This window comes from Plasmodium yoelii (genome assembly GCF_900002385.2).
Source record: "Plasmodium yoelii strain 17X genome assembly, chromosome: 14".
Classification (NCBI taxonomy): domain Eukaryota; phylum Apicomplexa; class Aconoidasida; order Haemosporida; family Plasmodiidae; genus Plasmodium; species Plasmodium yoelii.
In genome coordinates this window covers 946,406-960,806 of record NC_036186.2, presented here as the reverse complement: position 1 = coordinate 960,806, position 14,401 = coordinate 946,406, and the positions used below count along the sequence as shown (strand labels likewise).

Sequence of the window (14,401 nt, the reverse complement as noted above, 5' to 3'; positions counted from 1 at the left end):
TTATTTGTTTATTTGCCCATCTATTATTTGTTTGTTTGCCCATTTATTTATTCGTTTATTTGTTTGATCAGATTTATATCAGCAATTTTAAAAAATAAAAAAAATTGTGAATATACAAATAATTAGTATATAGTGAAAATATTTGCCAATATTATATTATAAAAAAATTAAAAAATAAAGTTTTTCTTCATAATTAAATGTAATTTATGTGAAGTTAAGGGGGGAAATATATTCCGAATGCAATACGATTAAAAAAATATACTATAATAAAAAAATGCCATATTAACAAACAATATATTATAGCAATATATTTTTGTGAAAAAAAAAAAAAAAAAATGGGAGAAAAGGAGAATATACGAAAATGCAATTATTTTCTATACATATATAAATAAATATACTATTTTGAAATAATAAAAAACTAAATTATTAATTCTTTATAATGCTAAAAATGTACTAGCTCTAAAATGCGTAAATACATACATAGGTATATTATATATATTCCCACATCCCCTAAACACGTGGGGGAAAAACATTATATTCTTTTAAGTGTATAAGAAATGGATTTAAGTAAAAGGAAAATAAAAAAACAATAATTAATATACAAACAATTTCTCTCTCTCTCTATATATACAGCTTCTTATATATATATATATATATATATATTATGTAATAAACACAAAACTGTATATATAATTTGTAATTAAGTATATGAATTTACAATTAATTTTTTGTTTAAAAACATAAATATGAAAAAAAACAATAAATGATTCTCAAAATTTCCATCGATTATTACATTTTAAGCATGTTACAAAGGTAGTCATCGGTTCGTCACTGCTTCGTGTTTGCAATTGTTGATATACGGTATCGTAGCCTTTACATTTAAAGCATTGAAATTCTCCTTTTCTTTCCTTTTTTAAAAGAATGTTTTTAACATCCCAATCAGATTGGCAAGCTAATAAACTTTCTTGTAGACATTTTTGTCTTTCATTTTTTTTTTCATCGCTAGCCATGTCCTGTGAATTCATAGTTGCTAATGTCCTAGCCGAAATATATTCTGCGTATATTTTTTCGTTAAAGTTTGGATTTTTTTTATCAGATAAATTAAATTTAATTGATTTTAATTGCATATTGTACTCTTTCTGTGAATTTTTTCTTTCAATAAATATTTTAAATAATTCATTTTCTATATTATATATAATATTATCTAATTTATTTTGATCAATTATATGCAGTAAGTTATCATGAGACCCTGCAATAAATGCTTTAAATAAAAATTGTTTTGCTTTATCACGAAGAACATCATGATGATATTTTCCACTGTAATTCCATTTTTGTATTTCTTCTATATCTACTATATTAATTTTTCTATTTTCGTTACTATTATATGCATAAGATTTAGTATTATTTTTTCCATTGTTTTCTTTGTCTTCATTTATATGGGTAGAATTATTATTATTCAAGCTGCATGATGTACTTTTTTTCTTTAATTCTGGTTCTTTTTCATTAACATTATTATTGCTATTCTCAGTTTCACTATGTTTTCGTTTTTTTATATTTTCCGAATTTCTATTTGAGTTTTTTTCTTTTATTGCTATGTTTTTCCATTTATCTACAAGTTCCTTTGATATATTTTTTATACTTTCATTATTTATTTTTGTAAATTTATTAACTGTTACACCAATTTTTGTTTGTTTTAATATATCTTTATTTATTTCGACATCCTTTAGCAAAATTAAATCGTTTTTAATTACTTCTATTGTAGCATCATCTATTTCTTTAACCCCTTCATTATCACATTCGAGCTTGCTTTCGTGCTCTTTCAATCGTTCTTGTACATTTTTTATTTTTGTAATATTATCTGTTTCAGTCATATTTTCAAAAGGTAAAAATATAAAAAAAAAGAAAAAAGGCTCTTTACATAATATAAACCCAATGTAGATATATACACATATCTTTTTATTTTTCGTATGTTACTATAATTTTTTTTTTGTAAAATGAATTCATTGTTTTTTTTTTTTTTAAGTTCCTTCTTAAGATTCAGTCTTAATGTTGTTCATTCACAAATAATATAAGCATTTATATTGCTTAAATATATTAATAATATTTTCTACCTTATCTTCTTTTAAAATGTTATTTTATTATGCAAAGTTTTACTAAAAAATTAAAGTAATATTTTTCACTAATTTTTGTATAGGCTTCCATATTCATCCCTTTTCTTTTCAATCTGATAAATTTAATATTTTTAATTAATATACATATTATAATTATATATTAAAAATAAAAATAAAACATTAATTTATAATCTTTTTTATTTTTGTCGAAAGGAATTTTTTTGTCGATAAATCATTTTTATTATTGAATAGTATAGATTCTCTAAAAATAATATACTTTTTAAAAAAAGCGAAGAAATTACGTTTCCTCATTTTTTTTTTTATTAATATACCTATTATTTGTTTGTGTTGTGTATGCATGTATTTTTATTTTATTACTACCTTTTATTACCAGTTAAATGGAATGAATTTTATTTATTTTGTTTATTATATTTTTTTATTTATTTTAGTTTTTTTTTTTGTGCTATAGATATATGCATACAAACTATTATGTGAAAAATGAAATCACATTTTGCTTGCAATTGATACACATAATGAAAGTAGACTTAAAGTTATGTTTAAAATTTTGTACAAGATATATTTTTGAAATAAATATAATTCACATGATGTCCTATATCTAAACTGCAATTATATGTTTTAAAAAAATTATATGATTATAATATGGAATAAAACATACCGTCCAAAAAATAAAGGAGATTTTAAACTGTTAGTTTTCTCTTTTTATTATGATGTAATATTGTAAATATTAAAAAAAATATTATAAAAATAATATATTTGTTATAAAGGCATAAGAAATAGGAAAATAAGATATGAATGAAATAAAATAATGAATATCCGCAATTCTCCGCATATATAAAAGGAATTATTTTCTTCTGTGCATTTATTTACACATTTATTTTATGCACCTTTCTATTTTTTTGTGGAATAGAATGAGGATTACTATTTAAAAGTTTTCATAATGTCATTCAATCTTTTGCTTTTTTCTCATTTTTTTTTTATTTTATCAAAATTATTGTAAATTTTAAATCACTTTTCTATAATGAGGTATGTGTAATAGAAAAAAAATACCTCATTCATCAAATTGTCCTAAACCATACTAATATGTAAGGTATGATTATATATATATTACCGAAAAATACAAAATAAAGTTAATATACACATGTTAACTGATGTGGATAGACACTAAAACATTCTATGATCACTAACAATATATATAATAGTAAATCTAATGATTTGGTACGATTAATGTATTAATAAAATAAAAGGTGGCTAGTTCATCATCCTTTTGCTGATTTATGCAATTTTAATAAATAAATCATATAATTCCCTCATTTCATAAAAATATATATTTTATCTCCTTTTTTTCATATTTCATATGGTAAATGAATAAACTACTTAGAAACTAATATAAAAATAATGAGCTTGCATACTTTGAAAAAATGGAATATGAAGGAGAAACATTTCATTTGACAGAATACCAAATAAATAAAACGATAAAGGCTTTCAAATATTTAGATAAAAAAAAAAGGGGGCTCTTGAAATTTGAGTATGAATATATATCTAACCTATGTACACAAGAAAATGAGAAACACCAAAAATGAAATGGTGTATAATATTATTATTGTTTTGATTATCTCATATATTCATATATATAGAATTATGTAAAATATATAAAATACCCATACTTCTATACATACACACACATATAATAAAAATACCAAACTCAATTTAAGATTATTAGGGAAGTTGTTGAGATGTAGTGGATATAATGTGTCTTTACAAGAAATTGATAAGATAAAGATGATCTTAAAAGATAATAAAATCAAGGCAAGTAATATAGAAACAAATGAAAAGAAAGAAGATGAAATAGTAATAAATGAAGACAAAGAAATGATAGATAATAATATGACAAATAGCCAAATGAAAGGCACAAATGAAAATGATGAAAGTAGTAACATATCTAAGCTATTAAACAATTTAAAAAATTATGACAATTTTATGGAATTAGAAAAACAAAGAGAAGAATTAAAAAGAAAAGAAGAAGAAGACAAAAACTTATTTAGTATAAAAGAATTTTTTAGAATTATACAAATTCCAAATATAACCAATGAAATAAAACCAGCGGGGGTATTAAATGCTTTTGAAATATTTGATGAAAAAGGTGATGGAAAAATATCTATCAAAAAATTAAGATTTATTCTTCAATATTTAGGAGAACCATTAAGTAATTCGGAGTTTGATGAGTTTTTTGAATGGCTTAAAACAGTAAGCATGGGCTAAAATCGAGGCAAATTTCATACATACATATATACATACATTTATATGCATATTATTTATATGCAGTTTTGCATAAGTGTCGTAATTATAGAACGGGTGGGTATCCATAAAGTCTTTATCATAATGTATAGCCAAAAATATATAACAATAATATTTCGATTTTTTTTTATTTTAATAGAAAGAAAAGGTATATAAAACTGATTATATAATATATGACGATCTGCTGAATGAGCTAATAAACAAAGACACAATTATATAATTATATAATTATACAATTATACAATTTTTGCTCTTAATGATATAAAAAATAGAACAAATTAAGAAAGCATTAAAATAATAATTTTATTCTCAAAATATTTGAAATATTTCAATATAAAATTTTTGCTTATGAAAATCGAAATAAAAAAATTAAGCAAAACTAGTTAATTATCATTTAAATTAATTATTATATTTTGGGGCACATTTTATCTTTATATATCCAATTTTAAAATAAAAAATGTATATATAAAAAAAAACGTTAAATTAAAATTATCCTAATAATAAACATTATAAAAGATAATTAATATGCACATATTAGACACATATATATGTACTTTTGTATGATTAAAAACAAATAAATCAAGTTAATATTTGTGTAATAATACTAAAAATATTTTGGTTTATAAAAATTATAAACGGAAACAGATATGCATAAAAAGTGATCATATAAAAAAAACATATTAATAAATAATAACACCAATTAAAACAGTGAAAAACTATTTATATTATGCCAAACTAACGGAAAAAATAAATTGTAAAATAACGAAATACCGAAAAAATATAAAATGATCATAAAATAAAAATATAGAAAGAAAATAATATATAACATAGAAAGTTTATTTAAGAATATAAAATATTAATCAATATTCGTTATCATTATTAGATGGTATATTTATACAATTAATTATTAGAGCAAATGTTGTAAATAAGTCGAAAATTTTTGAAGCTTTACTTTTTTTTTTTATATCTGATCGATTTTGAGCATTTTTCATATGTGTTAAATAACTATATAATTTTACATTATCAAATTGATTGTATTTAATTGCAGTTGAATATAAACTATCATGTTGGTAATACCTTTTAATCAATTCATTATTATTTATTTGAAAATCAGTTAAATTGTTAAGATTCTCTAAAAAGTATTTATTGTTATTATAATATGTGTGTATATTTTTATGTGATGATCTTGACAAAAGTTTAATTTTTTTTCTCCTTATAATCTCTTGTTGTATTTTTTTACATTTCCACTGGTATATTTTGGTATATCTCCTTTTGTAAATTTGACTGAAATTATCAAAATCCATATTATTTATTTGGGAAAGATATGCTAGTGATATTTTTGAATCATGTTTTTTTTTCCCTTTTCTTTTATATTTTAATAAAGTAATTAATTTTTCTTTTTTATCTCGAATATTATAGATAACATTTTTGCATTCCAAATTATTTTTTTTCTCTAAATTGGTAATTTTTTTTTCTTTATCAGGAAGTTTACCACTATTTCCTTTAGTATTGTAATTATAAATACATAATACAACATTTTTTCGTATATCTATAATACTTTCTTCCTTCCTTTTTCGGTTCAGTTTTTTATTACTTTCTTTGCTTTCGCGTTTTCCTAAGTTTCCATGCTTGACATTGCAATTGCTTATGTTGGTATCATCATACTTATTACAATTTATATCATTTAAAAAATCGGAATTGCTATATTTTTCACTGATAACATTTTTTAATTTGTTAGTATTTATTTCACTATAGTTGCTTTGATGTATTTTATGATAATTTTTTTTTTTAAAATAATTAATTTTTTTAAATTCTTTTTCATTATCCTCTATGGATATATTATCCATGCATAATATTTCGCTAGGATTTTCATGCTCAATATTTCCAGTAGAATATGGATGAATAGATTTATTCTCTGTTTTGGGGTCTCTTATCATATAGAATGTTTGTATTTTATTTTTATGCTTTAAAATAAAAGGGAATTTTTTTTTAAATAAAAGTTTATATTCTACTTTTCTCCTTACACGAGTTATATTATTATAATGATTATTTTTTGATTCATGGATATTTTCATGTATTTTATTAGTTTCTATCATTTTTTCCTTGTGTGTATTCATATTATATATATCATTATTGTTATTATCATTATAATAATCTTTATCATTTTCAACAATTTTTGTGGTTGTATTATTTTTTTCCCAATTTTTAATTGAAATGATATAATATTTTTTATTTTGTTTTTTTTTCTTTTTTTCGTTAGTCCTTTTATTTATATCTGCTAAATTATTAGCCCGAGAAGAATAATAGTAAGTTCCATCCAACTCATTGTCAATGTCACTAAATACTTCATTATTTGTTTTACTTCCTGATGATACATCATTTTTAATATATAACGAACCCAAATTATTATTCACATCAATGATACATTTATCTTGATAATTATTAATTTCAATATCATTATTTAATTCTTCTGATAAATTTTTTTTTATAGTTTTTATCAATTTAATTTTGGAAATTTTAGTTATTATTTTATTTTTGTAATCTTTTGAACGTACAGTTTTTCCAATTCCTCTATTAGATATAATGTTAATTTTTGGACTATCCACATCCTCAGTTTTTTTTTTTGATATTCTTTTATTTTTAAAATTATTTGATTTGCTTTCAGTATCTATACCAAGAGAATTAAGTGAATTATATTCTTTAACTCTTTTTAAACTTTTCCTTTCAGTTGATAAAAATGCGTTTTTATTTGTTAGATTTTTATTTTTCTCAATAAATTCATCATCATGATTTTTTAAAAGTTGACTATCTGTTTTCATTTCGATTTCATAATGAATATCATCATCAATTATGTCATCTTTTATAATATTACTCTCTTTATCATCAATAGAAACTGGAAGAGAAATATTTGCAATTCCTTGATCTATGGATATAGATTTATCACTATAAGTTATAATATTGTGAGAAGAATATTGATCAATAACTTGTAATTTTGGATTTTCAAAATTTATGTAAGAGGGTCTAACTTTCGTAAACAATATTTCTTTTATATTATTTAAAACACCAATATTAAATGGATTATCATTTTGGTAAAAAGTTTTTATTTGTTCATAAGTTGTTTGATTAGTTACTATCGTATATATATGATAGCATAATAATCCAATAACAAACCATAATGTTAAAACTGTATATATTATTAATATTATACTATCAGTTGCCAAACTCCATATATGAATAAAAATTTTTTCACTATTATATCCCTTATTTGATAAGGCAGTCATGCATATTGTTAATTTATAAATACTTGCTGCTAATGTTATGCATATCAAAATATACAAATTAAAAATAAAATAAATAAAATATTTATAATTTCTTGCACCAATACAATTCCCAACCCTAAAAAAAATATAAAGATTGTTATCCACATTATTTATTACATTATAATATATATATATATTATGCATATGAACATTAATGTGTGCAAAATTAAATTTGTTATATTACCAAGGGCAATGATGGTCAAATTTTTCTACGCAATTATCACAAATAGAACAATGAACGGTTCTTATACCCCTATATATATTGCACGTATAACAATATTTGAGTTTGTAAAAAACGCCATTAATTAAAACTTCTTTTTGCTTTGGAGGTTGTGCCCCTCTTCGCTGATCGATGATTGCGTCGTATAAATTCAAAACTGAATTCTGGTTTAATTATGAAAAAAAAATAATAAGGTGTACAAAATTATTTGCATATTGTTGAATTCAGACTTTTGAAAATGCAGAGTAATATAATCGCATAAAACACGAATTAAAAATATGACATATATAGTACTTATTTTTATTTATAATGTTACTTGTCTTGGTATTATACCAGGATCCATAAAACTCGTTTTAAAAAAAGTATATATTGTCAAGACAAAAAATAATAGGTTGAAAACTGTAACAAGGTAAATATCTTTTTTAAAAAGCCACTATAAAGAAAAAAAATTTATATCGCAAATCATATTATTAATATATACATGTAAATGCAGAACTAAAAATGCAATAGTCATATACCAATCTTTTTTGCAACTCATCATTTTTTTAACATCATAAAAACAAATGTGCTAAAGGTTTACAAATTGTATTTTTTTTTTATATTAAAATAATTTATTATTACTGGTGAAGTAAAGGCGTGAAATATTGCAACTGGGATTACCATCATAAGGAACGATGATGTAACAGCAAGAAATGAGGGCCTATATAAAAAAATATAATATTAAGGATTATTATATCTCTTCCTATTTTTAATTATGTATGCTTTTCTCCTTTAGTTATACACGCATATATTTATAAATAAATTTTCTGATTAGTACATACCCTGATATAAAGAGCCCATTGCAGTGAATTTGATTCTCGCCATATATTTGTACATTATTTATCTTGTCAAAATTAACTCTTTCTAACGATTTATTGCTTTTAAATATTTTCATTTGGTATATAATAATTTCATTTTTATTAAAAAGGATAATTCGAATTATATATATATGGGTGATTTTATGACATTTATATTCTGGAAAACAACATACGATTAGTCTTATGGCCGTTTTTTTATTAATATTATTGTAATAATGAATAGTAAAATCAAAGAATTTAATTATAAGAATTAACAATTTAAAAAAAATAGGAAGTAACGGATATATAAAGATCAATGATAAAGGAATGAGTAAATAAATCAAATAATATAAATAATAGTGATATATAATAAGATATAAATTTATACTAAATATAAATCTATAATATTCCCTTAGGTATTATTGACATAATACATGAATTAAGATATATATCCACATTTATATATGCCCATTTAATTACAATAAACGGAAAAAACAATATTATTAAATGCTATATTTATAAAAAAAAAAATGGCATAATAAAAATATTTTTTGTTATTGCATTATGGTATATTATATATAATATAATAGTATTAAAAAAATGAAAACAACTACCATTTCCACACAACTTGTTATTACGCATGCACTACTGAAAGTTCGTGTTTGTATGAAGAAAAAATATTATTTATTTATAAATAATATTTATATTTTTTACTTAATTTTTTGTGTTTAAGTTTTATTTTACTTTTTACCATAAACTTTTGTCGAATTTAAAATATTTCAAAATAATATATATACTGTACCATTTCTTGAAAAAACAGCTAAAATTGTAAGTAAATGAGAAAAAACAATTTTTACATATATCTAGAAATTGAAATATCAAAGTAAATGGATTTATGACAGTGTATATATCTCTTATAATTTAATAAAAAGTTTGAATAAGATACATATACCCAAACGTACACTCTTCGGTATTTCACATATATATATGGATATTAGTATAATATTGGCCTTTTTAACCAATCTGCATACTTACGATATATATTTTTAATAATGATAGCATAGTAAAAGGTATTTTTACACCACATTTAAATATATTTTGAGTCAAACTAATGAAACATTATTCAATCTTTTACATATATATGTCAACACATTAAATAACTTAATACATGTTATAAAAAAACGAAAATGTATGAAAATGCTATAAATAAAAATATAGGAAGATAATAAGAAAAGACATGCGCATAAATATATTTTATGCTAAAATGCGTACAACTTTAAACGTGTATGTAAAATATATTCAAATTATAAAATATTAAAAAGTTTATTTATAAATGTAGCAAACAAAAAGGAACAAATTTGTATATAATTATATAACTGTCATATATGCGAGCATATGCATAGCTTGCTTAATTTTATTTTTAGTGAGACAATACACAAAAAAAAGAAAGGGGAATGAAAGAAAATCCTGTAAAGCTACAAAGATATTCTTTCTGTAATTTTTTTTATATAAAATATTTAGACAAAAATGTTATACTAAATCAACGATAAATAGTGATATAAATATATTCCTTTATGTTATGCAAATAAATCTTCGAGATTTTTTTTTGTCGAATTTTTTTGCGATTTTAATGAGTTATAATGTACTTCACTTTTTGTTGATAAGCTTGTTCTATTATTTTGAAAAATATTGGTAGTATGAATTCTAGTTTTATTTTCTACATTAGTACTCATTCTTTTTATGTTTATATTATTATTATAAGTATTTGAGTTATTTTGTTGTGATGGAATATTTTCTGGTTGATTATTATATTCATTAAAGTAAGCCAAAGTATTGTTATTATTTTCATTATGTTGATTATCCATGTTGTAAAACAAATTATAGGGACTATTTGATTCACCACCAAAATTTATGTTATTGGGTTGGTTTGTATTATTTAAATGTATATCATTCATTTCTGAAAATCCAGTTTTACTATTATTATTATTATCATCATTATTATAGCTTACATTATATGCATAAATGGAACATGTTTTGGATGCTTTGGTGGGCGGTTTATTGTTATTATTATATACATTATAATTATCATTTTGGAATAAATTAGTGTTATCTGTATAATTAGGGCCATAATTACTACCGTTATTTGTAGCATTATTATAATGATCGTTTAAATTAGGGGTATTAGAAAAGTTTCCCAAATTTATCATATCAGGGTTAGCATTAATATGTTGGTTTGGATTATTATGTACATTATTGTTATAATTGAGCATTCCAACTTCATTTATGTAATTGTTTTTATTAATATTATAATCATTTTGTGGGTTTAATTGAATTGGGTGATTTATATTTTGTTCATTTTTTGAAATATCCATAAATGGGCTATTATAAGAATTATATTCATCATTTCGATATGTTTCAATGTCATTGTTTTCTTTAGTTATAGTACCAGATACTATATTTAAATTGGTATTATTATTTTGAGCATCATTAAATTCTATGTTATTATTGTTATTAACTTGATCGACAATATCGATTTTTCCATCCACATTGGAAATGTTATTATTTGCATAATTTTCGTTATTTGGCCATAATTCAGTATTATTATCAAAATTATTGCTTAGATTTTTTTTCTTTTTTGAAAAAAAACTCTTCCATTTAGTTTTTGCCTTATCTTTACTTTTCTCTGAAACTGGGGAAGTTATATTTTCATCTTTCTGTTTTATATCATCAGAAATATTTGTACTAATATTATTATTCGATGTATCATTAGTAATATTATTAATTGTGTTCTCTTTATTAAAGTATATATTCTTATCTTTTGATTTTTCAGGTTCTTCTGAAATATCATTCCAATTATTTCCTATAGAATTCACATTTGTTTCTTCTATTATAATTTTATTTTCTCCAATGTTCATATTAGTAATAATACCATTATTATTTCCTTCAATTTTATTTTCTTTTGGGGTAACATTCATATCATTTATTGTAATATCATCCTTAAAATATTCCCCTGGATTTATATTATTATTATTATTTTTATTTGTTATTCCATCCGAATAATTATTTGGAGCAAGTACTGAACTTTCTTCTTTATTCATATTATCTTTAGTTAAATTATTAAACATGATATCAATATTATTTTCAAGTGGTGGTTTGTTTATTTCTGTATGTGATATATTATCATTTAAAAATAATCCAGATTCCATATTGAGATTATTATTATTATTTGAACTTTCCTTAATATAATCATTTTGCTCATCAGATTTAACGAACTTAATTTCATCGCCTTGTATATTATGGTTACTTTCGTGTGTATTTAGAAATGTGAATTCGTTTGTAACTTCAGCGTCGTTTTCATCAGTATTAAAACTTTGAGTAGATAAAGCTTTCAAAAAATCAAGGTCATCTGGATAAATTTGTTCCTGATGGAAAATATTATCTTGGGAAATATTTGCATTGATATTATACATTATATTGTCAATATCATTTATATCCGAATTTATACTATTCAAAGCATCAAATAATAAATTTTTTTCATTAATTATTTTATTTTGCTTATTTTTCATATTTTTTTGCAATTTCTCTACATCTTCTATAATATTTATGCATTCATTTATTTTATTATTAAATGATTGAAACGGATTGAACAAACTGTTATCATTTTGAATTTTTTTGTTTTCATCAACATTGTCATTATTATTTTGATCATCCTGATTATGTTCATTTTCATTAAATATATTTTTTAATGATTCTTTAAAAGTATTAACTATATTAATTTTATACTTATCGACAGTATCATTTATTTCGTCACTAAGTTTATTTTTACAATTATTTAAAATTGTATCTAATTGATTATTTTGAGTATTATTGTGTTTATTATTTATTTCTATGTTTTGGCATTTCGCTCTTAGCTTATTCAATTCTTCGTTATATTTTTTTTCCAATTGATTTGTAACTTGTTGTGTTATTTCATTTCTAACTTCGTTGATTATTTCACTTCTGATTTGGCTTCTTAACTCTTTTCGAATTTCATCTTTAATTTTGTTCAGTTGATTTTCATCAATATTATTTGCATTCACATTATTGGGGGCATAATTATTTAGTAAAGGATCTTTACCTTTAAATTCATCACAAAAAATATTTCCACTTGGTCGTGTTGTATTATCAAAAAATTCATTTTTTCCGGATAAATACATAGATGGTGATCTGCCAATGGTATTAATTTGCATATTTTTATTTAATTTATTTCCACAATCATACATATTATTATTCCCATCCATTTTTAAAGGATCTTTTGGTAACCCTCTTGGAATAGCAGATGTTAAACTTTTTTGGCCCACAGTATTATAATTATCTTTTATATATCTTATCTGTTTTTTAAGTACCGCATTTTCATTATTTAAACTTGCATATTCATTTTTTAATTTAGCAAATTTTAAGTTTAGCATATCCACTTTTTTCTTATACATATCCATAGAATAATTACTACTGTTACTATTATAATCAGCAAACATTGCTTCTTGTTTATCATCATTTTTTTTTACTTGATCTGCTAATTTAAACAATATATTATTTTTTTTATTGGTATCATTCCCAGAATAATATCGTTCCCTACTTTCTTGATGAATTAAATGTTTCAATAATTCTATAGATTGTTCTACTATTTGAGAATTTCCTTGTGATTTACAACTATCATTTGCATCAGAAATGGATGCATTTTCTATATTTTTGGGGGCATTTGAATAAAAAGGTGAGTATGGTAGTTTATCATCAAAATTTCGTGGGATATTTGATGTTCTCGTCGCTTTAGGGTTATAAAGATTTATAGAATGAGTTCTTGATGAGTTTATGCTATGTGTTGATGTATGATTTCTTGCTGATGCAACACTGTTATTAATTTTATTCATATACATATATTTCATATCATAATTATTATTACAATAATAAATTTCTGATTTTTTATCCATGTCACCATTTATACTTTGATTGTTATCTTCATATAAACCATTTGTACTATTTCTAATTTCATATTTCCCATTTTCATTATCTAAAAGGGTGTTACTATTGCTTCCATTATTAGTATTACCAATATCACCAATATTACCAATATTACCAATATCATTGTTACTGTTTATTTCATTTTTGTCAGGAGGTTTCCGAATTACTTCCGATTTAGTACTCCTAATGTTTAGTTTATTTGAAAAAAAATTCATTTCCCCAGCCTTTAATTCGCATATATGTATATGTATGGATTTTCACCGAGCCAGTAAATAAATAATGTTAACGATACATGTAGTATATAATCAATGTATATGCCATAAAAAACAAATAAGAAATGCGAATCGTCACAAATATGTTTATTCTCGTGATATATATTTCTTTATAAATATCTTATTCTCATTTAAATTAGTTTATGTGTGCATTTAGTAGATATAATTTGTACAGAAAAAGGAGAAACAAATATAAATAATTGTATATGCAAAATCATACATACATATACTCATATTTGTCATATATTCATGTACATTTTTTTGAATTTTAATATAATTTTTCTATTCAACAGAAAAAAAAAACAAAAACATATTTATAATATATATA

The 14,401-nt window shown here is 22.0% G+C and overlaps 4 protein-coding genes across 4 annotated transcripts; 1 reads left to right on the top strand and 3 right to left on the bottom strand.

Moving 5' to 3' along the window:
• Positions 1–770: 770 nt before the first annotated feature.
• On the bottom strand, positions 771–1,871 carry PY17X_1422800 (transcription elongation factor s-II, putative; the record flags this gene model as incomplete). Its single annotated transcript, XM_723941.1, has 1 exon — positions 771–1,871. One exon carries the CDS (start codon positions 1,869–1,871, stop codon positions 771–773), a length of 1,101 nt encoding a protein of 366 aa, XP_729034.1.
• A 1,679-nt stretch (positions 1,872–3,550) lies between these two features.
• On the top strand, positions 3,551–4,647 carry PY17X_1422700 (calmodulin, putative; the record flags this gene model as incomplete). Its single annotated transcript, XM_022957510.1, has 3 exons — positions 3,551–3,657; positions 3,845–4,376; positions 4,567–4,647. The coding sequence occupies 3 exons, from the start codon at positions 3,551–3,553 to the stop codon at positions 4,645–4,647; spliced, it is 720 nt and encodes a 239-aa protein (XP_022812890.1).
• A 640-nt stretch (positions 4,648–5,287) lies between these two features.
• On the bottom strand, positions 5,288–8,901 carry PY17X_1422600 (uncharacterized protein; the record flags this gene model as incomplete). Its single annotated transcript, XM_725433.1, has 5 exons — positions 5,288–7,823; positions 7,932–8,131; positions 8,284–8,400; positions 8,589–8,667; positions 8,789–8,901. The coding sequence occupies 5 exons, from the start codon at positions 8,899–8,901 to the stop codon at positions 5,288–5,290; spliced, it is 3,045 nt and encodes a 1,014-aa protein (XP_730526.1).
• Positions 8,902–10,380: 1,479 nt separating this feature from the next.
• Positions 10,381–14,016, bottom strand: PY17X_1422500 (conserved Plasmodium protein, unknown function; the record flags this gene model as incomplete). The annotated part of the gene is made up of 1 exon (XM_725432.1): positions 10,381–14,016. The coding sequence occupies one exon, from the start codon at positions 14,014–14,016 to the stop codon at positions 10,381–10,383; it is 3,636 nt and encodes a 1,211-aa protein (XP_730525.1).
• Positions 14,017–14,401: the final 385 nt, after the last annotated feature.